At 34.8% G+C, this 27,406-nt stretch overlaps 1 protein-coding gene across 2 annotated transcripts in view; it reads left to right on the forward strand.

Moving 5' to 3' along the window:
• Positions 1-27,406, forward strand: part of LOC149794301 (cystathionine beta-synthase-like) — a 73,880-nt gene that overhangs the window by 2,579 nt on the left and 43,895 nt on the right. For both annotated transcript variants that reach the window (XM_089968458.1, XM_089968459.1), the window contains exons 2-9: positions 5,577-5,717; positions 8,061-8,167; positions 9,487-9,621; positions 13,441-13,520; positions 16,725-16,859; positions 21,596-21,665; positions 25,972-26,063; positions 27,072-27,197. In XM_089968458.1, coding sequence (XP_089824584.1) covers positions 5,587-5,717; positions 8,061-8,167; positions 9,487-9,621; positions 13,441-13,520; positions 16,725-16,859; positions 21,596-21,665; positions 25,972-26,063; positions 27,072-27,197 — 876 coding nt within the window. In that variant the 5' untranslated portion in view covers positions 5,577-5,586. The remainder of the gene's footprint in view (positions 1-5,576; positions 5,718-8,060; positions 8,168-9,486; positions 9,622-13,440; positions 13,521-16,724; positions 16,860-21,595; positions 21,666-25,971; positions 26,064-27,071; positions 27,198-27,406) is intronic.

The following is a 27,406-nucleotide window of genomic DNA, read 5'->3' on the forward strand; positions in this document are numbered from 1 at the left end:
ATGTTAAATCTTTAATAAAATAATACCTAGGCTTTGGTTTCAATGATTTGTATATTTTTTCTTAATATATTTGCCCAATGATTTAAGAAAACAGAAAATCTAATAAACTGGTACATCCCAGACTTAGCGAAGTCTGCCATTATTTTCTGTTAGGCCTACTGGTTACAGTTTCAAACTAATTTTATGATGAAATAGTGTACAAGAGGCAGTTAATATATATCCAGATCACTGATTCTGATCTTAAAACACAAGTTTGTATGTTTTATCATCAAGGATAGCATGCAGGAAATTGATAGGTGCTACCTTACTCGGAAAAGGGTTAATGGTCAATCAGCCATCAAAACATAATGCTTGTGAATGGGCAAGAGTTTGTCTGTCAGTGTAATTAATATAAAAACTAAGCCTAGCAACTGATGCCTTGATGAATACATTTTGCTACAACACTAGAACTAACCGGGCTAAGGCAAGGGGCATTTTAAAAGAAATATGGTATTGTCAGTCAATGTACCTCTTAAATAATCACAGGGCAAAGTCGTCTTCGCTTTCCTAACAGAAGAAGGCGAAGTTTACATTTTTAGGCGACTTGTCACCCACTTATGAATGGCATTATGTCTAAATCTCAACATTTTTTGATTCTGAGGTTACGTGCACTGCTTATTCTGCTACATTCGGAATTGAACACAATAACGAAAGCTAAAGTTGTTTCTTTGATGTACTTTTATAAATGACTACATGTACATCTCTGGATCTTTCTGTCTCTGACTTCAATCACTGTAAATATCAGTACATTTTCCCAACCCAGCTGCCAGTGAAAGCCTTTGAACTTGCATCATGTACTTTTTTATGTACTCTTATAAAATGGCAACATGTATGTATCAAGGGGTCTTTCAGTCACCGAGTTCTGTCATTGTAAATATTAGCACAGCTAATTTTATCAACACATTTTCCCACAAAGCAGGTGGCAGAAGCAGGACTGGCAAGGCTTTGAATTTTGTCGCACACCTATTACGTGCATATGAAGGACTCTGGCCTCAGTGATTTTCTGCATCCAAATATGCATAATTAATTGTTTCCGAGATCTCTGATGCATGCTTTGATTCTGCCAGTATTTAAACGTTTGTAATACAGTTAATACGTCATCTATTTTTTTCCAGAATAGAACAGCAAAACTTACAATTGAATGAATAATTGAAGTAGATGTCCAAGTAAGACAAAAGATTAGCTCAAACAGGTTTCTTAAAGAACAAAAGACTAGCAACATTATTCTGAATTGTACATTCCTGAGTTTTATTACATACATGAAGAAAACATAATTACTATAAGCACTTATGTTTTCAGATTTAAAAATCATTGTATAATAATGCAATGCAATTTATTTGCCTTGTCAGTCAGTTTTTGGGCCGTATATGCTGCTGCAACGTTTCAGTAATTTTGAGGAGGGGATATTAACGCCATAGTACTCTTCCCACACAGAAAATGTTCTCACCTGCTTTTTTTGAATGTTTTTCTCTGGTATCTTCTCAGCCTTTTTTGTGATACCAGTTGAATCTGTGTAACAACTGAAGTGGCTTCATCGTATAAGAGGCTAACTAGAACATAGAAAGGAATATTGGCTTTTGCGTTAATCCTACAATGCCAACCCTCTACATCGCTGTTGGTTCAAACAGATTTTATGAACACAGACCGTGATTCAACTGGGAATGCGGTGTTCGTAATCCAGGTTGACTCCACATAGTCAACCCAACCGTATAACAGGGGCATCTTCGTGGACTGTTCCTTAAGACAAAGGCAGGGGCTATTTGTTCTGCAGGCAAAAATGGTAGTGCCATCACCAGAAAAAGAGACACATAATGATAGCAACATGTGAAATTGAATTAAGCTTGAAAGCTTCAACTTACTGGATATCCTTGGATTTTAACATTTGTTTATTTAATATTTCAATTATGCTTCCCTTTAAAGTATACAAGGTCATGTAGTGTTCATATAATGTTATCCCTTAATTATATTTCTATTATTAATCGTATTATTATTATCCATTTATATATAGCCGTTGCTTCACTAACATGTCGATTCATTTTAGCATTAATTGTTCATGTAATTACCTCTGTAATTTTGTATCTATCTATCTATCAAAAAGGAAAAAAAGTAACATAAAAATAGCTTATTCTGATGAAATGAAAACTATAGTATTGGGTATGAAACAACCATTGCTTTGGGGACGAAATGACTCGTTTGGGTAGGTAATGACCAGTTACCTTCTGCATATGGGGTAAATCTGTGCAATGACACGTCATTTCTGTAAATATTGGATCATGTGTTATTTTTTGTCAAAAATCCATTTTGTATCAAGTGTGCATGTGTGTGATTTGGATTTTTAACATAGCTTATTTTTTTAGTCATATTGCTATAATGTCTGCAGTGTGACAGTTTACAGTGATGTCTAGCACTGGGGCATCATGCCGCAGACATGTAGCATGATGTCCCACCCAGTTACATTATCCTGACACCTGGCCAACCAGTCCTAACACTAACCACTTAATGCTGAGCGCCAAGCGAGGCAGCTGTTAGTACCATTTTTATAAGTCTTTGGTATGACTCTGCCAGGATCGAACCACCGACCTCTCGCATCTGAGGTGGATGCTCTAACCACCAGGCCACGGGAGCAGTCAGTTTTAAGAAAAGTTGTATTCATAAAGTGTACCAAAAATCCCACATTTGAACTCTAAATACATTTGAAAATTTGATTTAGCAATGTACAGTCTGCATATCACCCTTGCCATAGTACTGAAACTACTCTTCTAAAAGTAGTTAATGACATTCTCTCTGTGTTGGATGATGGAAAGATTACAGTCCTCACCCTCCTCGATATGTCTGCAGTATTTGACACAATAGACCATGGTCTATTACTTCACCGTCTCCAGCATGTATTTGCCATTTATGATACACCCTTACCGTGGTTCAAGTCCTACTTGGTCAACAGGACACAAATTGTATCTGCAAATGGAATACACTCCAGCCCAGTTGATCTGTGTTGTGGTGTTCCATTGGAATCTGCTCTTGGACCTGTTCTCTTCATTCTGTACACTCAGCCGCTCTCAAGTGTCATAGATCATTATCCAGTGTCTCACCAATTGTATGCTGATGACACCCAAATATACAAATCTAGCCACCCAACTGAAGTTGATGCTACCATCCAAGGTGTAGAGAGGTGCATTTCTGATGTGAAATCATGGATGACATGTAACAAGCTGCAGATGAATGGTGATAAAACTGAGGCCATTCTGATAACAACACAAAGACTTTCTCATTCACATCCTTTACCTCAAACAATAAATATTTGCAATGCCAACATTAAATTCATACAATCAGTACGAAACCTAGGTGTTACTCTGGACAGTACTCTCACGTTGCACCAACATGTCATGAACATGCAAGACTGCATATCTTGAGCTGAGACGCATCAGCTCAATTCACAAATATCTTTCAGTTGTTGCCACTAAAACACTTGTGTGTTCATTAGTACTTTCAAGACTGGACTATTGTAACTCAATTCTGTCTGGTTCATCTCAATATATACTCCAGAAACTTCAAAAAGTTTAAAACACAGCTTCTCGGATCATACTTAGAGTACTACCACGATCAGAGCACACCTCCCTGCTGCTCTGTACCCTACACTGGCTATCCATTCGATCCAGAATCAAACACATAATTTGTTCTCTGTGCTACGTTTTGCTGTCAAACTCTAGTTCAACATGCCTATCCGATCTCACCCATGTGTACACACCAGCAAGATACTTAGGCTCCTGTTCTGACAATCATATACTCATTATTCCCACTATGAAAACAAAGTCATATGGACAGCGTTCTTTTGCATACCAGGGCCCAGCAACGTGGAATGAATTGCCTACTGAACTTAGATACAAAGACACAGTGATCACATTCAAGAGTGCTCTCAAGACTCACTTATTTCGACTGCAAGAACAAACTTAAAGACCTAATAATGTTTCCTACCTTAAATATTCTCAGCAAGGTTTTTAATGTTTTCTAATTTCATGGTGTTTGTTTTTGAAATCATGTTTTTTATCTTATAGGTGTTGTCTGATGTTGTAAAGCGCTTAGAGCTTCTAAAGATTAGGCGCTATACAAAGTCCTCATTATTATTATTATTATTTATGAATGTCAACTCCATGACCTTGAACCTGTAACCCAGAAAATCCTATTTACTTTGTATCTTTTAGAAATATACAAATAGATACATGATATAAAAGATGGAAATGTATACATGTACCTTTAAAAAAATCTGCATCTTAATCCAAGTTTCCAAGTTTGCAAGACGTCCTACACATAAAAAATCATCTGCTACCTAGTATGTCAGCTTGCCGCTAGAACATGATTCTCATGAAACTTCCTGGCGTATAGTCTGTTTCTAAATTCTTTAGTAATATTTCCCCATAAACAAGATGTTGTAAACACATTACACCCTATTCATTGTTGTTTCTCTTGCACATAAGTAGCTTATGTTTTTATAAAATGTTGAACTTTACTAATTTTTTTACAAGATCGGTTTAGTTGGCTTAATACCGCTTGCCATTTATTGGCATTCTTATGTTGAGTTTTGTAAAACTAGCTTTATACCTGACCTGATTACTCGTCTGAACTGCTGACAGAAACAAGTATTTCATTTCTATAGCCTAATGGATAAACATTACATCTTTTCAAAGCTGTGCACAGAATTGTCCGACATATCGTGAGTCATGAAAATGGGGTGGTGGGGGTATCCTGTGTGTCCAAAATTAATATTTTTTTAAACAATATTCTGTGACAATTTCCTCATTTCAAATGGTAAGCATTGCAGTATTTTATTTTGGTCGATCGGTCAAATTCTGTATTGTATTTTGCTTCATTATTGGAGACATAAACCTCAGTATTGTTATATTTACAGCTCCCTATCAAGGCCTAATCTTTTTTCTACCTTAAATATTGCGTCTGCAAAGCATATCTGGGTCAAAAATTGACCAAACACAATTAATTACAGAAATTGTATTGTTTTCACTGTATAATAGCATCTGTGTATAAAAAATAATTAACAAAAATTCACATTGCCGGTAAAAATAAAAATAAAACATTGGCCACGTTTAAATAACTGAATAAGTCCATTCTATTTTCTATTGTTCAAATTAACAAACATTGTCATATTTCATGGTATTATTTAGTAATGACTCGAAGCAACTAGAAATTCTGTGATCTTTTAATAATGGGTCTAAATGCAGATAAAACAGTGTTGCTTGATTAAGTTTCTCTTCTCCAAGGACCAATGCTGGTGTTAATTTCAATTTTTTTCACCTGCTTTTAAAAGTGTATGCTATATGGACCTCCAAGCCATTTTTTTGTTAGACTGCTGGCCACATTTTCTGTTCTACTGATTACTCTTAAGAAAGTGCAGAAATCCTGATTATGCAATGACAGATTCGGGTCTGTGCAGTTTGGAGTTGGAATTGTTTGTGAGTATATATGCCAATTAGCCAATTATTTCCCATGATATAACAGTTATGGCATCTGTCTCCTTTCCATTTCAGTTTTATCAATATGTCTTCACTGGAGTTTGAACCTGTCATCGATAGCCCTTTTCGACACTGGCAGCGTCCAGATATGCCAAGCAGATGCACTTTTCATCAAGCCAAGTCCCCAGATGACACCCCACATATTAAACGAGACATGTAATGTTTCTTGCACATTTCCTGTTTTAATATACTTCTGACGATCATTTCAAAAAATGTATGTAACTTTTACTCAAGCCTGCACATGATGCAGATGTAAGTAAAAGTACCCACTTCATAACACAAATCATATACCTTGTTTGAACCATACATAAATTTCCACCATTTCCTTACATACAGTGTAAGTAAATGTAACAATCACTGTTTCATGTAAAAAAAAAAGTAAAGACTAGGATAGACTAAATTTAAACAAAGTCAAAGTATTATAACTTATAGCCATTAGGAGGAACAACCTTGGCTGTTTCTGTGAGAGAGAAATATGCCTTGGATGTCTCTCATTGTAGTCCTGTAAGTCAGAACCCACTTCCTTTACAGGTTATGTTACACAGAGTCAAAATTGTCTGTCACACATGCAGTAACTAAAAAAGTTAACTTGATTGTTTCTAAATTTTGTTACTTACAACCTCAGCACACATGGCACAAAGAAAGAGAGGGAAAGATGACAAACTCATTGCACCTGTCCTGAATTTGAGCAGAGATGATGTTGAAGACACAAACAGCATCAATTACATTAACAGTCCTCATTATCATCACTATTATCAACTCAGCCATTAATTAGTTATAATATACAAAGCCAGTAACATTAGGTTAAAGGCAGTTTGTTCATTTAGCTAATAGATGCACTTTTTATTGCAATCTTGACAGCTATAAGGAAAAAGAAATGAATTGCAATAACACAAACACACAGAGTACTCTACCCTTGTTTTGATTACTAGTTTGTTCAGATGGAATGCATTGCTACCACACTATTTAGTTGGGTACTTGACTTTTACTATGATGGATGTATTATAAGAGTTTTGGGAGTTATATTTACAGTACATACTTAAAGTTGAGTCATGTGACTTGAGTTTTTTGTCTGACAGTAATAAGTAAATTTTGTTCTGATTGGATTTCATTACATTGTATTTTGTTCTGATTGGATTTCATTACATTGTATTTTGTTCTGATTGGATTTCATTACATTGTATTTTGTTCTGATTGGATTTCATTACATTGTATTTTGTTTTTATTTTCAAGGTCACATTAAGGCTTAACTGCAATAATGGGGATCACATAAATAAAACAGGACTATTTATCCATTCTTTTATTAGAATATTGAGTGACACTTGTTATGATCTGTAACAGGCTTTTTTGTGGAGTTGAACACCACTTTTTCAGTTCATGATGGACTAAACATGGGGAAGCAACAGAAGCTACTTGCAAGCATTCTCACATACCAATGTTGATCAAGTGGCACATACCCATGTTGATCAAGTGGAAGGTCGAAATCAATATGTAACAGTGATATTTAGAGCCCTTCACTGAGCCGCAGATGCCTTTGAGTAATCATCTTTTCCATCTATCTGTCCATCCATACACACCATCATAGCATTGCAACCCTCAGACATAATTGAATGCCATTTGGTAGGTGAGGATCTTATATGTTGATGTGTTCTAAAGGTTTCATTTTTTCAGGTCCAATTTTAAGAGAGTTATTTCCCTCTCTCAGGTAATTTTAAATCTCCATTATAGCACCATTCAAAATATTCTGATAAAGTTTGTTGCATACATTGTTTCTAAGACCTAGATATGCCATTTATGGGTTCAACCAAATTAGGCATGCAACTTGATATTGATGTGCCATTGAATAAAATTCATTATAAGAATTCCAGCTTGATATCGATGTGCCATTGAATAAAATTCATTATAAGAATTCCAGCTTGATATTGATGTGCCACTGAATAAAATTCATTATAAGAATTCCAGCTTGATATTGATGTGCCATTGAATAAAATTCATTATAAGAATTCCACCTTGATATTGATGTGCCATTGAATAAAATTCATTATAAGAATTCCAGCTTGATATTGATGTGCCATTGAATAAAATTCATTATAAGAATTCCACCTTGATATTGATGTGCCATTGAATAAAATTCATTATAAGAATTCCAGACTTATTACCTCTGATTACCTATCCTAATAATCTTTGGTTTTGGTGGCATAACATTTTTAACTGGATTTTACCCCAGAGCTTCTATTCAATTTCACATCCAGTTACATCTGTTTCTAAAGTGAATTTTCTCTTTCACAATGCCTAAGTGTATGAAAGATATTTTTTAATTGGTTATTTTGTATGTATGTGATAGGTGAAATTTGGACTGATTTGATTTTTTTGTTATTGGTCACACCACTTGTTGTCCTGGCCTCTTTGCAATTATATTTGCAAAAGTTCATCTGTCTGTGTGCATTTCAGACCACTCTGCTGTAGATTCAGTAGCTAAACTTTCTTATATATTTCCAGAAATCCAAGCCCCAAGATTATGGACTCAATTCTTGAAAACATAGGAAACACACCACTTGTACGACTTAATCATATTCCACAGGAGGCAGGCATGCGCTGTGAATTTTGTAAGTCTAGAGCATTTGTTTAATTATAAATAAAGTTTTCATTTTTTTTTTTTAAATGTCTATAGATGTATGAAGCTATACATTAAATAATTGTGTTAATAGATTTGTATACATTCACGTCTTTGAGGTGAAGTATATGACACAGTCATGTGATGGCAAATTGTTTGCAGTATTTGACAAATTGCTGTGAAACTAGAAACATAAATTGTGTGTGTACTACATAAGTGATGTAAATGTGCCTTTTGTTATTTTCAATTCTTCATTTTCAATTTTCAGTGCAACATTTTTGTTTATTTGTCTGAACTTATGTGAGTAATCTTTGCAAATTTATTCTCTTTCCTGATATTTTTGTCAGGACAGGGGACATAGATTCATCTGTCTTTTTATTCCCCAGGTCTGCAATAAAGGTGGATATATCAGTCTATCTATATATAAATAGGTGAATCTATCTTTTTATCCCCCAGGTCTGCAGTAAAGGCGGATATATCAGTCTGTCTATATATAAATAGGTGAATCTATCTTTTTATTCCCCAGGTCAGTAATAAAGATGGATATATCAGTCTGTCTGTATATAAATATTTTCATTTCTGTAACATACTAAGATATTTCAGCCAAACTTGCATTGAGGCGATTTTATTTTTATAAACTCATAATTTTCCACACTTAATATTATTTTGTGTTAATAAAGAAAATGCAGCACAAATACTATATTCATTTATTCTGTCTCACAGGTTCATTCTCATGGTTGGGGCCCTGGGTGGCCGCATGGTCAAAAGCTCTCGCCGTTATCAATCAATCCCATCTCACGTCTTTGGGGTTTGATTCTTGGGCATTGTGGGTATGTGCGAAAGCTGCCAGTAGCTTTTCATGGATTTCATGGTTGTTACCGTGGTTTTCAGTGTCTTCCACCAGTTTCTTTCCCTTTACAACCATTCCGGTGGCCTAGTGATAGAGCATCCTCCTCGGATGTGGGAGGTCATGGGTTCGATCTCCGGCCGAGTCATACCAAAGACCTTTTGAAATTTGCTTACAGCTGCCTCATTTTGTGCTAAACATTGAAAGGTTATTGTTAGGACTAGTCGGTCTGGTGTCAGGATAATGTGACTGGTTGGGACATCATGCTATATGTCTGCGGCATGATGCCCCAGTGCTTAACATCACTATAAACTGTCACACTGCAGATATCATAGCGATATGACTGAAAAAATGTTAAAGCTACGTTAAAAATCCAAATCACACACACACACACACACACACACTTATATCAACCTTAAATGTAATCAGTATTTATTTCATTAATTTTTCTTTTCTATGGCCAGTGGGTAAATGTGAATTCTTTAATGCTGGTGGCAGTGTCAAGGACAGGATCGGGTTGAGGATGGTTCAGGATGCTGAGGAACGAGGGATCCTGAAAAAGGGGGATACCTTAATAGAACCAACCTCAGGAAATACAGGTATTTTATCAATTTTGATTAAGTGACATCAAATGAAATATTATAAAAATGTTGAAAATGTGTTGAAGAAGCCTCATGAAAGAGAATAATTTTTTGTTCTTTTTAAATGCTGACCATCTATTTTTAAGTTTATATTGTTGGTCAAATTTTCTGAGGCACTAAGAGTTGAAAGATTATAAATTTAGATTCAATCTAAATAAAGTTCCTGTCAGCATTTGTTCATAGTGATACCATCACAGTCAAGGTGTATTTGGAACACTTTGGTCATTTGCTTTGTTCACCATTCCTAAGATGACCACTAGATAATGAATGAAAATTTTTTGTAGTAATGCTGACCTCAAGTGACACAATTACACCCCCCTCAAGTTTTCATTCTTTGTAATCAGCTGATTTTGGATTTTTTGTAATAGAATCACTGACATTCAAATCTTGTGATTGATGGTAAGAGCAGAGGTGCAAATGTTGGAGGTCACATGTAAAAATTTGTATATTCTGGAGATCTGATGTGTAAATAGCCTTTTTGCCTAGTGATAATAAGTCTTTACTCATATTGCTTTGATAAGTGGTGAAATAGAGGATAATTATTTCCTCTGTGATTTTTGTCTGGCCAAAAATTACAACTTTGCCCAAATAAAGGTGTTGCAGCCTACCTATTTAGGCTTGGTTTAGTTGGGCATGAAACCAGTGGAACCTGGCTTCCAATATCAGAGCGATGACTTGTGTTTTAAGAACTTCTGTATGCGCACGTGAGAAAAGAACCTTTCATTTTAATGAGAGAAATTTCTGTATTTGATACATTAGGGCTGTTTCAGTAAACATATATCTTCCCCCCCCCCCCCCCCCCGATAGCACCTCAAATAAACGTTGGGGGGGTTGTGTTTTTCAAACTATTTTGTATCAGATGATGTAAGGTTGGTTATGAAAATCACTTCTGTTGTGGGTTGTGTTAACTTATAAAGCAGTGATATGCTTTCGACAATGTATGTCAATGTTGCAGATATAAAATGTGATTTTGGCAGTATGCAGTTTGTATTCAGCTTTCATCTTTAAAGTGCATGTCGCGATGTAATTCATGCTACAGCATTTGATGCAACATCCAGTTTCAGGAAGGCAAACATTACATTGGTTTGACATGAATAGGTGTTAAACTAAATTTGATTGGTTCATTGGGCCCTGAAACAAGCATTTTATGATAGTTCTAACCTTTATTTCATCATGAAAGTTCTACAAATGCGTGTTTCAAATAAGGGCATCACAGAAAACCAAAATCGCTGAATCACAACTGGGTTTGTCTTCAGATGATGTTTTCAGTTGGCAAATACTGGCTGGTGAGAGCTATGATGACAATGAATTTCATATATATCAGTCTGTTGGACATTATGAAAATGTCACTGGAAATACCAGTGTGTGATTTTGAGTCTGAAATTGATGTTGAATGCGAGTCTGATGTACGTGTTGGATGGACAATATGCCGGTTATATTTATTCAAGATACCCATGTCCGAACAAGCAGACTATGGGAATGTTGGACTTTAAACCCTAATACAGCATTATGGAAGAGAGAAAAAAATCTAGCACAAGAGGCAGCAAAGCACTGATTCAAAGAAGTGAAACTTTGGCAGAGTTCATGTTAGTGAAAACTTTTCTTTTTGGAACAGAGCTGTCAAAGAGAGAATACCTATGGGGTCATACCTGTGAGATGTGGAAAATTGCACAACCATAAAGAACAGTTAACTTGTTCAAGCTAGTTATGCATATGCCTTTTCATACAGCAGACAATCAAAGGGAGTTCTCGGCATATAATACTACTTGTACACAGAGGAGGAGGATCATATTAAATTCAGAAACAACAGATTAATGCTGATAGGGATCATTAGAGAATCCCCATACAACATAATTAAGTGTGTGGAGATCTCTAATTGTCAGAACCACTATGGCACCAAAAGAATAACAAGACAAACTTTCATGTGCAGATGTATTACCAAATGAAGTACATGCTCTCTGTGTGCAAGCATTAAATGACATTAATAATAAGGGACATACTGATCTTTATAAACTCAAAGCAAGATGGATAAAATTTGACCTGTTTGTGTTTGGTCATTCCTGTGTATATTTCGAGGATGGAGATATTTTCTACAGACCTTTTGGCACTTAGTTCCAAGCCATAATTTGGTATTTGTATTACAAATTGGATTACTATAATCTAGTGCACAACATTTTGAAGCAGTGTCATTAACTAATGATGAAATTGATGAAAAAGATATCATTCTGATATTTCAATTCTTTACTACACTCTTAATCTGTTTGTCCTGGTTCTTTAGTTTTACTGGTACCAATACTTTTAATAAAATTGTAACTTCTCTTTTCTTGCAATCTCAATATTTGTGATCATGTATTATTGTCAACACGTAAAATGTGCTTCATTTTTTTTTTTTTTTTTTGTAAAATCTTAAACTATTAATTTGCAAGGGACTAATGTAAAAAGTGGGTAAAGTTCATGTGTGTGGAAATTATTGCCATATTACAGAGTGTTTAGAACAATAGAATAGTTGTACAGGATGTATTTCACAAAGTTGTACAACCAGCACTCATATTGGCATCACATATTCCATTTAAATAATAATATTGTTACTTCTGCGTATTCCTATCAGTAAATTTCCAGTGGTATTAATTTCCTGATCTGATGTTGTTCGTTTCTTGTCCAATTTTTACGTGTCAAGATTTCTCACAGTACATGTATCATTAAAAAAAAATTTAATCTGCACTAAATTGAGTTATTTAAGAAGAAACTCATCTTTTAAACAAAATAATCACTGAAGCTATGAGTTCTGGCATCAAAGTCTCACATTAAATAACATTTGAAGTAGCCGTGATAGCAACTGTACAAATTCAGCTTTGGTATAGTCAGATCTTGAATGTGATGGAGGAACATAGCTCCAAACTAAACAAATCGGTTTTAGAACCTGTATATTGACTATGAATCATGTATATAATTCGATTCCATCTGAATTGTTAGAAAAGTTATAATTCTTTTGACAACATCGTAATTAGCTGTCAAATATGGAATACATCTATGGTCTTTCTGCCATCCTGACCAAGATCCCACCAAAACCAAATGTTACCATGCCCAGTGACATCACAATAATAATCGCTATACAACTAAAGATGACATCTCTTTCAGTATTTTGATTTCACTAGAGCCTTAACAGTGTAACAGTAAGAAGAGTGACAGATATTTAAGTGTTATAGAAATATGGAACAATGGGTTTTCCTCCACCACCACCACCTCATGGGAGATGACACACACACAAAACTTGGCAGCATCCCTGCAGGGGAGATAACTTGACCAGGGTATTTGATTTTATTGGTCTCTGGTTATCCCATTCTATTTCTGTTACTTGAACATTATCTTAGAATGTCCAGTCAATGTGGTCAATAAAGGCATACAGCGATGAGAGATATGAAAGAATGAGAATCATACTATAAATGAGTGAAGATAAAATAGAGTATATATGGGTTTGACTTTCCCAGATTGGTTGATAATGAAATGCACACGTAAAAGCGAAATTTATTGCCAGATTACAGAAATGACATTTATTTATCTTTTTTGATCTCATGGAATGAAACACGTAAGAAAATGTTTGTGTGTGTAAGTGGGTCTGCTTTATCGTATATCGCATATTTTTCATTGGGTCTCAAAATTTGTGGTTAGGGCAACAACAAAATTCACAAAAATAGTTATCCAATGAAAATTTGTCATCTTACAGTTATTAGCTTTTAAACGAGACTTGTTTGGTTATGCATTTGCTTTTCTCGCCAGGTATTGGTATGGCTCTGACTGCTGCTGTAAAGGGCTACAAGTGTATCATTGTTATGCCAGAGAAAATGAGCAAGGAGAAGGTAAGACACATTCAAGGAGACAACTAATCTTGATTTCAAAATAATATGGTTGCCCATTGGGATACAACAAGAACCTTGTAGCCTAGAAAATTAATTTTAATATTAAACTTACAGTTGTCTTTAAGATTTGCTTGGTTATGTATCATTCATAATTATTTTTCTTTGTGAAATGTTTTTAGAGATAAATTTTCATGAGATTTTAAAGCAGTTATGGATTAGCTAATGTTATCCATCTTAACAGTCCAGGATCAGCACTTTAGTTAAGGTGTATTTTTTAGGCCATTTTCTCAGGCACTATTACTCATGGTAACAAAAGTAGGTATGTAATTGCATCATGATGAGTTGTGCAGCCATCGGTGAAAACTAGGTCACTATAAGCTATATTTCATGGGCTAATTATTTTAGTTGGCCTTTATGTTCAGTTCTAGTTTATAATTTGCATTTAGGTAACTTTTCAGATGCTATTGTAATTGCTATTATTATTATTATTATTATCATCACAGAGTCATATCAATTAATATTTAGATGTCTCATGTGGAGTACTGCAGTTAGAAGAAAATTAGGTCACCGTGACCAATATTTCATATTCCAGTGGATTTAGGTAACCTTTGCCATTAAACTCATTTTCGTAGGCAGTGTGGCCTATGGAGTCACATAGCATGGTATGCGAATTGTTAGCCCCTGTCCTAATTCTCATTTTTTCAAAAGGAAGCTTAAACTCGACTCAGTGCCCAACAATTTTACAAATCTTTAATGTAAATAAAACCTTTACATGTTTTTTGCCATGTTTGCTATATACATTTTTCCAAACAAAACGACGTTAATTCACAATATCAGCTATATTGGCATAGTCTTCTTCAACAATTATGTAAAATGCCAGAGTTTTACCCATACATTAGAATCCAGGTGTTCAATGACTATGAGTGAAGACATCGTTGTTTATTTAGTCAAGCCTGCAAGTTTGAAGTTATTTGTTCTTGTTTTTTTATGTCTAAAGTTGTTTTTGTTTTTTATGTCTAAAGTTGGTAACATGTAGGGTGCTGCCATTTGTAGGTTGTTGTCCAATAAATTTGCTCAGAGAAAGATGGTTCCATAAGAGTGTACTTGATTAGTTTGTCACCTTTTGTTAAAAGCATCAACAATCAAAAGCAATTCAGAATATTAAAATTTATTCATTAGACATTGGTATGCTGGATTTGTTGAGTTGTCCACTTAGTTTCCAAGAATTGAGTTATCCACTCATTTTCCAAGAATTGAGTTATCCACTCAGTTTTCAAGAATTGGGTTATCCACTCAATTTCCAAGAACTTTCCCAAGATAAGTTGAATTTCCTACACCTATCAACGGATGAGATATGGGCTGTCCCTACTTGTACATCATTCAAGTGCAACATTTCCTTGACTGAGATCATCATTAGTACAACCTAGAAAAGCCCTTGAATTTCAGGGGATATCTTGAAAACTCTTTAAACTTTAGAAACGGTTGGGTTTTTTTCCATGGAAATTATTTGAATTTGTTGGAAAAACTCCTGAATTTTGCCCATGTCTACTTAAGTTATATATGAACAAACATAGACAAATGTATTACATTTTAAATTTTAAAAGAAATGATATATTCCCAACATAATGAATAAATAAATAAATGGGGTAAAATTGGTTAAGATGAAAAGGCACAAACACTGATGTTTACCAGATAGAGTAGTGTCCCTTCTCTGTTGTGCCACTGTGATATGTTTTTCTATTACTAGTGTACCAAATTCTTCTGTGACTAATAAAGTAACAGAGGGAGAAAGTGCATGAAAAATACTCTTTGAAAATATGTTGAAGTACTTGAGAATAGGGTGTAAATTGGAAACAAGGACATCATTATGTCACTGGGATGGAATCAGAGATGACAATCTCCAATTTTCACTTAGGAGATTTTTCAGATTCCCTAAGCATTAATTTGACTCACTCCCTCCAAAGCCCTCTCAACAGTTGCATCTCCAAAAGAGCATTTACCAATCGTAACTGCTTGCTGGCAGGATTTGGCACCAACTCCTGTTTCCAAGGAGAGACCACTCATGTAAGACTGGTCTTGGCAGTCAATACTTAAGCATCCCAAAATACCTGGTTAATGTCTTTTTTGGCATGGGAGGATAGGATGTATTAGCTTGTGGATGCATCCCTAACATATTTTAATCAGGTAAAACTGTTACCAAACATATTTTACTCCAAAAAATTGGTTTCATGATCTTTGTGATTGAAGTATGACATACCTAATAAATAATAATTAAGATTTATACCGTGAATTATTAGTAGAGGGACAGGGCTGCAATATCAGGCTGCTGGCAATGGTTCAAATTATTGCCAGGCCTTTAGTAAACTACTGTTGAGGCTCTTCGTAGGTAAACATATGAGATCAACTTGGGTCAGTAAATGTTTTGAGTTTCTCTCAGCCATGGCCAAGTACTTTAATTACATTGCTGAAGCACTGAATAGTCTTTCATGTGCTATTAAATGCCAGTAAGTCAGTCATCTTGTACATTTCTGTATGCAGGTAGATCACCGAGTAGTCTTTCATGTGCTATTAAATGCCAATAAGTTAGTCTTCTTGTACATCTCTGTATGCAGGTAGATCACCGAGTAGGCTTTCATGTGCTATTAAATGCCAATAAGTCAGTCTTCTTGTACATTTCTGTATGCAGGTAGATCACCGAGTAGTCTTTCATGTGCTATTAAATGCCAATAAGTTAGTCTTCTTGTACATTTCTGTATGCAGGTAGATCACCGAGTAGTCTTTCATGTGCTATTAAATGCCAATAAGTCAGTCATCTTGTACATTTCTGTATGCAGGTAGACCACCGAGTAGTCTTTCATGTGCTATTAAATGCCAGTAAGTCAGTCATCTTGTACATTTCTGTATGCAGGTAGATAATCGAGTAGTCTTTCATGTGCTATTAAATGCCAATAAGTCAGTCATCTTGTACATCTCTGTATGCAGGTAGATCACCGAGTAGTCTTTCATGTGCTATTAAATGCCAATAAGTTAGTCATCTTGTACATCTCTGTATGCAGGTAGATCACCGAGTAGTCTTTCATGTGCTATTAAATGCCAATAAGTTAGTCATCTTGTACATTTCTGTATGCAGGTAGATCACCGAGTAGTCTTTCATGTGCTATTAAATGCCAATAAGTTAGTCTTCTTGTACATCTCTGTATGCAGGTAGATGTTTTGAAGGCTCTTGGAGCAGAGATTGTCAGGACCCCAACAAGTGCAGCCTTTGACTCCCCTGAATCTCACATCAGCGTGGCCAAACGCCTAATGGAGGAAATACCAAACTCACATATCTTGGATCAGGTAAACCCCAAAGCACTATCCCATTTTACTTTTCTTTAGTGCTTGCAATAGGTCTAAATAAATCCCAGACTTGCTTATCCTGGACCAGGTACAGTACATCACTATTCCATCTTATATTTCTCTGGTGTTTGTAGTAGCATGTTTATTGGATATTTCACAGTAGAAAAATCGGATAGTTATACTTATGCATGTATTTATGTTTATGTTTTCACTTTATGAACCAAGAATAAATGTTTGAATAAAAGATCGTCATAATTATTGCATAAAAGCACCATCATGTACCATATTATTATTGTTAGAACCATAAAGGCAGTCATGTACAATACCATTAGTAATTGAATCATAAAAGCACTGTCTTGCACAATATTATTTGTACTAGAGCTATGGTTCCCAAGCATTTCAAGTAGAGGGCCATATCTACTATTTTCAGTAATTAAGTGGGCCACAATGTTATAAAATTATAAATGTTTATCAATGTTTATAAAATTATAAAAGTCGTGTAATATCATTCTTAAATTTACTCACTTTCAGCAACCAAATTCTAAAACTTTAAAAGCAGTCAGTATCAGTCCTACACTACAGTCATTTTTGGTTTTAAATCAAATGTTCATTTAACAATTTTAAATCAGTTTTGAAAACCGATATTAATATAATTAATTTACAGTTGTAACTGTTCTTCACAACCAGTTACTTAAGTTCAGATGCCAGTTTATCAATGTCTGGGCATAAAGCTGTCGTACCCAAAGTCATAAGCTCAGCTAGGTTACTGTCAGTGAGTCTGGAATGCTGCTTGTTTATTATAATTGTCATTGTGGAAAATGATTGCTCGCATCTAAGTCGAACCAAAACGACAAATATATCTCTGTGTGAATGAACGCAAGTGTTCAAATTGTTCGACAGGCAATAGTCGCCAGAATGAGATCATATGATCAGCTGAGGGTGAAGCAAGCAGCTACAGGAATTTGCATCTCAGTGCAGAATTGCATTTCAAATCAATTAATTGGTGCTGAAGGTTTTGCTGTTAATTGGTAGATCTTGGCATCTGGAAATACGAACGGATTTATGAAGAGGGCAACATTATCCTCCTCTGTTGTGAACTTTTGAAATCTCGACTGAAAGATATCCATAAGACTTTCCACTTTAACCTTGTACTGTAACAGGTCAAATTTCTTTTCCACCACAAGTGTCTTCAGAGTTGGAAATGCCTCTAAAGTCCCTTCTGTCAGCTGTCTGGTAAACAGGTGCCTTTTCATTTTAAATGCAGAAATGTCATAGCACAAATTTGTGAACAGTTTGTCTTTTCCCTGAAGCCTCACGTTTAAAGAGTTTAAATGAGACGTGATGTCCACCAAAAATGCCAGGTCATTAAGCCAGTCATCATTCTGCAGACACTCCCGTTCTGTAGGCAATTCATCTATTTCAGACAAAAACAGATAGACACTATTTTTCAGTGCCCAGAAACGTGACAGTACATTCCCTTTAGACAGCCATCTGACTACACAGTGTATCAGTAGCTCACCGTATTCCTCGTTCGGGTCTGATAGAAACTGTCTGAACTCACGCCTGTTCAGCCCCTTGCTTAGAATTTTGTTTACACATCTCAGAACAACATCCATGATATGTTTCAGATTTAATGTCTTTTCACACAGTGCTACCTGGTGAATGATACAATGATATTTTAATATAGTGCGGTCAAGAAACTGTTCCAATAATGCCAGACATCCAGATTTTTTTACCCATCAAAGCCGGAGCACCGTCGGTGCATACACTATCCAATTTTGTCCATTCTGTGTTGTTTTTCTCTACGCACAACTTCAGAGTTTCAAACAGATCCATTCCTTTGGTAGTTGCATGCATCGATTCAAGTCCTAGAAGTTCTTCAATGACTTCAAAATTATCGTTTATTGCTCGAACAAAAACTGTGACCTGAGCTGTGTCAGAAATGTCAGTGGATTCGTCCATTGCCAATGAATTTTTGCTGTTTGACAATGAACATCACTGGCCAACTCTACAACTCGCCTAGCCATATTATTATTAGACAAAGGAATCTGATCAAATTTTGTCTCACACTTTGTATCGTCAAGCATTCTAGCAGCAATTTTAAGCGAAGGCTTTATTATTTCTTCCGCATCGGTGAACGGCTTCTTTTTGCGAGCCAACATAAGAGTGGCTTCATATGACGCAACAACAGCACTCTTGCTCTGTTCTTTCGCCTTGGTGAAAAATGACTTAACTCTGAACCAACCGGATGTTGAGCATTTATGTCTGAATGTGTAGTCGTGTAGTGTCACCCCAGATTGTATTTTTTTGTAACAGAAACACAAAATCCGCAGATTAAGCAAACCGGTTTACCACTACGACTAGGCACAAACATAAATTTCTCTGTCCAATCTGTGTTGAATTCACGACAAGCAACGTCCTCACATTTTCGCTTATTAGCATTGTTTGATTCTGCGTTATCGGCTTTAACAGTAAATTTTTATTTGAAAAATCTATTTTCAACACCAAACTGCAGACTGCTAAACAGTTGTAACAGATGACATCATGGCATCTTGTGCTCTCTGATTGGTCAACAAGGCTGGGAAAAGGGAATTTCCAAACGTTTTGTTAGCTAACTCAACGGGTGCATTCGATAATTATATCCGAGCACAACAACCACGTGCAGAGTGAATTATCGAATGCCGACGGAGCTCCAAGTGATCGAACAAAATGATAGACTTCTTAGACTTAGAAATAACATTCTAGACTCTAGAATACTGTAGATCGAGCATTATTGCAACTTTCATCTAGTTATTATTTATTTATTTGACTGTCAATAAATTTTTGAAATTATTAAAATACATTATAGTAAATATAGAGGTCTCACTTTCTGAGAGCTGACGGGCCACAAGTTGCCTGCGGGCTGTGGTTTGGGAACCTCTGTACTAGAGTCATCAAAGCACTGTCATGTACAGTACAGATTGTAATTGAAGTATAAAAGCAATGTCATGTAAAGTACCATTTGTAATTGAATTATAAAAGCAGTAATGTACAGTACTATTTGTAATTGAATCATAAAAGCACTGTCATGTACAGTACTATTAGTAACTGAATTATAAAAGCACTGTCATGTACAGTACCATTAGTAATTGAATCATAAAAGCACTGTCATGTACAGTACTATTTGTAAATGAATTATAAAGCACTGTCATATACAGTATCATTAATAGTAGAATCATTAGTTTCCTTTGATCTTTTGGGAATTTTTCATTTTATTAAATTCTTTGCTTATTCTCTTATTAACAAAGTACATATAGTATTAGCTTAGAAGCTTGATTTAGACTGCATAGTTATGTGGTAACAATACAACAGGTATGCATTGTGCCAAATATTTTTGTGGTACCAGTATACCAGGTATGCACGCTGCCAAATACACCAGATGTGCATAGTGCTAAGTTCTGAAAAAAAGAATGGTTTTCAGGGGGGGTTTTAGCAGCCACCTGACTTCAGAGATGTCTTGGAATCTGGGTTGCTTAGTGATAGAAATTTTATAATTAATACAACAATTTTACGCAAACTGAAGTGTGCACTTATTAACACAAGTGTGGTTATTGCATCAAATTAGGTAACATACATGATTTGTAAGCATTTAAATTATTCTAACAAAAAATAATGCCTCCCTGTTTTGTTTCTTTTTCTTTTTAAAAAAGGTGAATGTTAATTTGGATTTAGATTATCCAAAAACTATTACCGTTCTTAGAATAATGCTTCCATTGGGTTTAGAATTTACTGTATAAACGTCTTACTTGTGAATGGTAAGACTGGTTATCTTGTATTTAGTGGCAATGGCAGCACAGTGTCATCAACTTTGTTATTGTTCTATATCAAACATTCTACAAGTCATGTAGAAGTCATTCAAGTAAGACTTTGTTGGTATAAAGTCTGTTGACTAAGATTTCCTGTCTGGCCTGCTTGACAGAAAGCTTCATCTTGGCACCATTCACAGGCAAGACAACTTGTTCTACAGAACATTTATATTTGACCGTGTATGTAACAAATTGTCTGATAAAAATGTTGGTCATTGGCTTTCTACTTAGTTCACTCCAGATGAGGAGCTCTTGTTGCATGTATATTATGAAAGAGAGGTTAAAAAAAAAAACTAATTAAACTTAAGGGAAGGCTCATATTTACAAGTTAGTCATTTTTTTCTAATGATCAAATTTAAACAACATGCTAGTCAGCACTTTTATACTTGTCATCATATGGCTTATTATCTAAGTTTAACAGAGAATAATATGCATTCAAATATTCTTTTCTTGAATCTCTAGTTCCTATTCAACAAGTTCTCTTCTAAGTATTGCATCAGTCCAGACCTCAAAAGTATTACAATGCTTGACTTGTATGAATTAATGTTCCATTTAAACATGTAAATACTCACATTGCATTGAAATTGCTATTGTATGCCTTACTCTTTGAATGTGTAGTTTAATTTATCTGATTACATAACATTATTTTGACATATTGTTGCATAAAACATAGTAATGCCACTTAGCAACATACTTTAAATGAAAAACAGTTGTATACATTTGACTTTAAAAAAAGTATGAAATGTGCTAAATAATAAAATATTCCATGATTTGTTAAGTTGCTCATTATATAATAATAATAATAATAATAATCATAATAATAATAATATATCCTATAATTCAACTTGTTTCATATAAATACTCTATTTAAATTCTCAATTTCCATTACAGTATCGCAATGCCAGTAACCCACTAGCTCATTATGATGGGACTGCGGAAGAGATTTTACAGGCCTGCGATGGTAGGTTTTCATCTTTATACTGTACATGCCTGCAATGGTAGGTTTTCATCTTTATACTGTACATGCCTGCAATGTTAGGTTTTCATCTTTATACTGTACATGACAAGAGTAATTAGGAGAATTAAGAAAAGAAAAAGAAACTATATTCCTGTACAGTGAGATTTGTACAACTTCAGTGGGTACAGTCAATACAGTTAATGACTTATAGCCATATTTAAGTTGAATTAACCTGGCAGAGGGCTCAACAAAGAGTTGTTGCTGTTGTTGTTGTTTTAAGGTTTAACGCCATTTTTCAGCACATGATAGGCTATACATGGCAGCCAGTATTAATGGTGGAGGAAGAACCCGGGAAAATCCCGGAAAGAACCACCGACCCACGAGAAGCTACTGGCAAGCTTTCTCACATACCCACATTGGCTGAATCTGAGACTCGAACCCACGCAGACAGAGGTGAGATGGCAGTGATCCATAACGGACAGCGCTTTAGACCACTCGGCCACTCGCGGCCCCTCGAAAAGAGTAGGAATCCTTATACATGTACATATGATAAGAAGACTAAAATAACTTATAATTGAGTCTGTCGAGTCTTATACTCTCTCTCTTTCTCTGTGCAGTGCAACATGTATAAAATTCAGGCTTTTTGTTGTCAGCCATTTTTTTTACAAAAGCAGAGCTCACGGTGCATACATTTCCATCCATCATTCCATTACACTCAAGTTGTTTCCACTTAATAATCTCCACGTCATTTTAGATTAAGGGATATTATTTGGTATACTTATAAATTGTTATTAGAAAGTGTGTCAGATGACCCATTAAGTACACTAAACATGTGCTTAATGGGTACCAGCCCAGCAGGGGCAACAGAAAATATTCAAATTAATTGCTGATGATAAAATTCAATGAATTATGTATGACCATTTCAGTCTGCATGTACGAGTATTTTGATTTGGAATGATGGCAACGCTGGTATTTCTCCACTGTTTTAGCTTTAAATATTGGGATTTTTTTTTCTTTTAGTTTCATGTTTTTTTTTGGGGGGGGGGGCACCATAAGATGTTCAGTGCTTATGGCCCTGACATGCCTTAATCCAGCACTGTGTCAGATACCATATGGGAGGGGTAGTTTCATATATTCAAGGTAAAGGCCACAGCTAAATGTTTTCAGTTTTACTTTACTTTTCTTCTTTGTTATTCAGCTTCAGAACAATTTGCAATTAATGGATAAAACTTGGTTTACATCAAATCATCATCTGAAGTTATTTTGAAAAGCACACTGAGGGTAATATTTTCTAGGTCAAGGTTACAGCTTAGTATTTTGTCCCTGACATCTTCCTTCTACTCTGTAACTTTAGAGCTGTTTGACAGTAAGGGATAAGAATGTTATACTTCATCAGTATCTTAGCAGCTGTTCATTATGAAACTTTGTATCCTTATGTATCATCACAGACGTGTTTTACATGCCATATTGAGGATCCTGTCTTTAAGGTTAAAGTAATGGGACAATATTTTTCATTTCAATTTCCATTCAGCTGTGTTAAGTTTAGAACAGTTAGGGATAAAGGAATGCAACTTGCTCCTCTTGTACATCTTATCAGTAGTAAGTGGGTCTCATTGGGGATCATATTGTCTAGGACAACATCTTGGTTCAGTATTTAAATTTTACGTCACAGTTTTGTTTCCACTATATAACTTTAAAGCCAAATGAGATTATGTGATGTAACTTGTTATGCTTAAATGCCTACATTAGAATGTGTATCACATACTATTGGGTGGTGGTGGTCTGTTTTTAATGTCAGGGTTACAGGTCAATATTTTCTGTTTCAGTCACATTTGCCTTCACTTCAGGTTAAGAGCTGTTCAGATTTGGTGTACTTGTAACTGTAAGATGATTTACATTTAGGTCAAGATTAAGATCATAATTAGTATTTTATGTTTGTACTTGTTTCTGCTGTATATCTTTAAAGTTTTTTAGGTACAGAGTTGAGCGATGTTTCACTTTCATTTCTTAAGTTGATGATATCTTGTACATCACAGTCAATATTTTATCTTCAGGGTTCACACCCCAGCCGAGTCATTCCAAAGACTTATAAAAATGGTACTAACAGCTGTATTGCTAGGCATTCAGCATTAAGAGGTTAATGTTAGGACAGGTCAGCCTGGTGTCAGGATAATGTGACTGGGTGAGACATCATGCTACATATGTGTGGCATGTTGCCCCAGTGCTAGACATTACTATAAACTGCCATACTGCAGACATCATAGCGATATGACTGAAAAAGTTTTAAAGCTATGTTAAAATCCAAATCAGACACAAACACACACACACACATATATTTTGAGGGAGATTGCTTCAGTAAAACCTGTCTTGATCAGCCTCAGTTAGGAATGACCACCTGTCATTTATGACCATGGTCAAAATATTTGTCATGAGTGACCACCTTCTGAATGTGACCAGCGACCACAACTGCATTGCATTGCAAAAAATGGATAAACAACACAGACCTTTATTTAATCCTTTGTAATGATAGCAGTTTATGTTGTTTCTGAAATTTATTAGGTCATGCATGTAGTGTCATATATTGTAGATTGCTAAGTACATGAAGATTGTTACAGCACTGTGTACACACTATCACAAGAACAGTGACAAACAAAACTGACCTTTATATAAAGCTTTGTAACAATGACCCTTGAAAAGTAAAGACTCTTCTGATCAAAAACAAAAGAAGAAAAAGAGTCTGGCTACTGGTTTTTAAATTTGGCAGGTCAAGCATATAGTGACATTTGTTATAGACTGTAAACTTGGTTTAAAGACATGCCATGAATTGCCAAAATCAAGTTAGTACCATTTGTCTTTGGAATTGAGTCATATTGCCTGGGGGTGATTCAATGCTTTGTCTATTAAACCAGCAAGTGAGAATTATTTCCCAGATAGTGTTAAAGGGTTGTGTTGTTTGTTTAGGGCTTTTGTTATATTAGTGATTACATTCCACATACCAAGCCATCAACTGTTGGTGTGACTGGGTTACACACTTGTTTATTGAGTTAATTACTTGATGTCATCTGTGAATTTAACCTGTCTTGGAATAAATGATTGTGTCTTGATGAGATAATTGTCTTTTTATTTCATTCATTGGTGCATGCTTATTATTTAACCATATTTCCCAAAAGCCTGGTCAAAATCATCATTGCAGTCATTATTACAATTGAGCACTGATAATGTTAACAACTAGTAACTTATTAACAATGGCAGAACTTACAGCTAAAATAAAAACATTTAATAACATGGAAGAAAAGAAATATTGTAATTGAAAGAAGTTCAGAAGAGGAGACCACTTTCAAACTAGCAGATTAAATGTGGGTGAAACAAATTCATTGTGTTATAAAGGACATTGAGTAAATTAGTAACCATTTCAAATCTAATATATGTACAAGTCATCTTCAGATATAGATATGATTCATATTCAATGATTGATGTATATTTTACTGTATACATTTTTTTCAGATGAATTTATGCAATATTCTAATATAAGAACTTTTAATAAAGAATATTTTGGAAACTGGTCGTTTTTGTATAAACCTATTATGAGAGACCTCCAGTCTTGAGAGACTGTTTTTTGTTGGCAGAAGGGAGGTCTGTCAAGAAAGGTTTTACTGTATCTCTGCTCATGATTTTAAAGAAGAAACATGATTGTAAATACCGTACCTCACTTTTGAACCTGTTTCTTGTAGTATCTTCTGAACCCTACAAGCAAATTGTGCTGTCAGTACTTTTTATTTCTGCCTTTACTGCACTGCATATTCACTCCAATGTAGATATATTGGTTACTTTCCATATTCCAGTCAAATTTCATCACCTTATATTTTTGGTGACCTAAACACAGTACACAGCAAGCAAAAATACACTGAATTTGCTTCTTAGTCACTTCATAATTGAAAATTTGTAAATTAGTGTGAAATATAAAAATCATTGCAAAAAAATGCAGCCCAATAACATTCACAACAAAAAAAGATATCACATTTTATGAACGTTATTTTATTGTATTTTTGTGTTTTAATTTATCCATTGACAGTCTGCATTAATTTCATCTGGTATTTTGCTTTTTCATGTGGATGCATAATTATTTTAAACACATTAATATCAGAATGTTTACTATTAAAAGCTTTCACTCAGTTAATTAATTTTTCAGCCACTTTGTAACAGGCTTATTGGCTTATTACTTTACTTTTATTGACAATTTGATCATGTGATATTTTTAAATGTTCATCAGCTTTTATTTCTCAGATCTTATGTTTGATTTCTGTTCTAGGAAAAGTTGACATGGTTGTTATTGGAGCAGGGACTGGAGGTACTGTGACTGGAATAGGGCGTAAGATCAAGGAAAAATGCCCAAACTGCAAGGTAAATTTCATAGAGCTATTATGAATCATGTTTCTTTTTACTAATCTGAAATAGAATTTTAGTGTATTGTTATATTTGAATGGAACATACTGTATTCATGATTTTGTTAACAATGATTTATAGTATACATGTTCATATCTGCGAGTCATATTTTTATCTTGTACAGGGGCATTAACTCTTCCTTATACACATACTCTTTTAGGTCATAAAGTTATCTATGGTGATTGGCATTGGTGGTCTTGGTATATTATTTTGTTGGAGAAATGAGACCAGTTGCGAATTGTTTTTGTTTAGTAAGTCTGTAAAAGTAGTAATTATGATTTTAAATTATTTCTCATTGTGATATGAACATATTACCAGCTCCTGGGAATTCATAAAAGAAACCTAGTGGGGGGGTGTTGGTGGGGGTTATGTCTTTTTATCTATGCTGATTTTTATCAACCACGAAGAACAAGTGATTGAGAAAAAAATGTTTTGCTGCTGCCTGAATAAGATAAACCTTTTGCCACATATACTTGATATAACTTGAAATGCACACTCCTTAAGCAAAGAACACAAAAGATTTACTTCATCTTTTGGTATATTTGTGAATCCCTGTCCTTGACATATTCATTCCAACACCTTATTATTTTGAGTGTACAAGTAATTGCATTATTTGAGGGGAATTTGTTTTCAGGTATAATTTTTTGACATTTTCTATCTTTGAAATGCATTCTCAGATCACATTAGCTTTAGGATATAATCATGTTACCTCTGAAGTAAGTCGTAGCAAATGAAGATGAAAATTTATGATTTCTATCTCAGAGACAAATGGAGATGACAGTCTGCATTAATTTCTTGTCCATTACCTCCCCTTGCCACTTCCAGTTTTTCAGTTTTTCATTGATTAAATTTAAAGTTTCTTGTCATGAACTTTGCAGAATTCATCCAAATTTAGAATGTATGAAAAGTCTTGAATGTTATGTAGAGTTATATCAGATATAATGTTAAGTTTTATTATCTTTGTAGATCATAGCAATTGATCCCCAGGGTTCAGTCCTTGCAGAGCCCGATGAGCTGAACAAATCAGATGTTACATTTTATGAAGTGGAGGGTATAGGTTATGACTTTATACCAACTGTGTTGGATAGATCGGTAAGGCTTGCTGCACCATGCTGCATTTTGTGGGTGTTCAGTTTAATTACAATGTAAATGTTCTTTATGGGGAACCACAGTTTAATTACAATGATAATGTTCTTTACAGGGAACCACAGTTTAATTATAGTGTAAATGTTCTTTATGGGGAACCACAGTTTAATTACAGTGTAAATGTTCTTTACGGGGAACCACAGTTTAATTACAAT

This window comes from Sinohyriopsis cumingii, chromosome 8, assembly GCF_028554795.1.
Source record: "Sinohyriopsis cumingii isolate HCF-2022 chromosome 8, ASM2855479v2, whole genome shotgun sequence".
In the NCBI taxonomy this organism is placed as follows: domain Eukaryota; kingdom Metazoa; phylum Mollusca; class Bivalvia; order Unionida; family Unionidae; genus Sinohyriopsis; species Sinohyriopsis cumingii.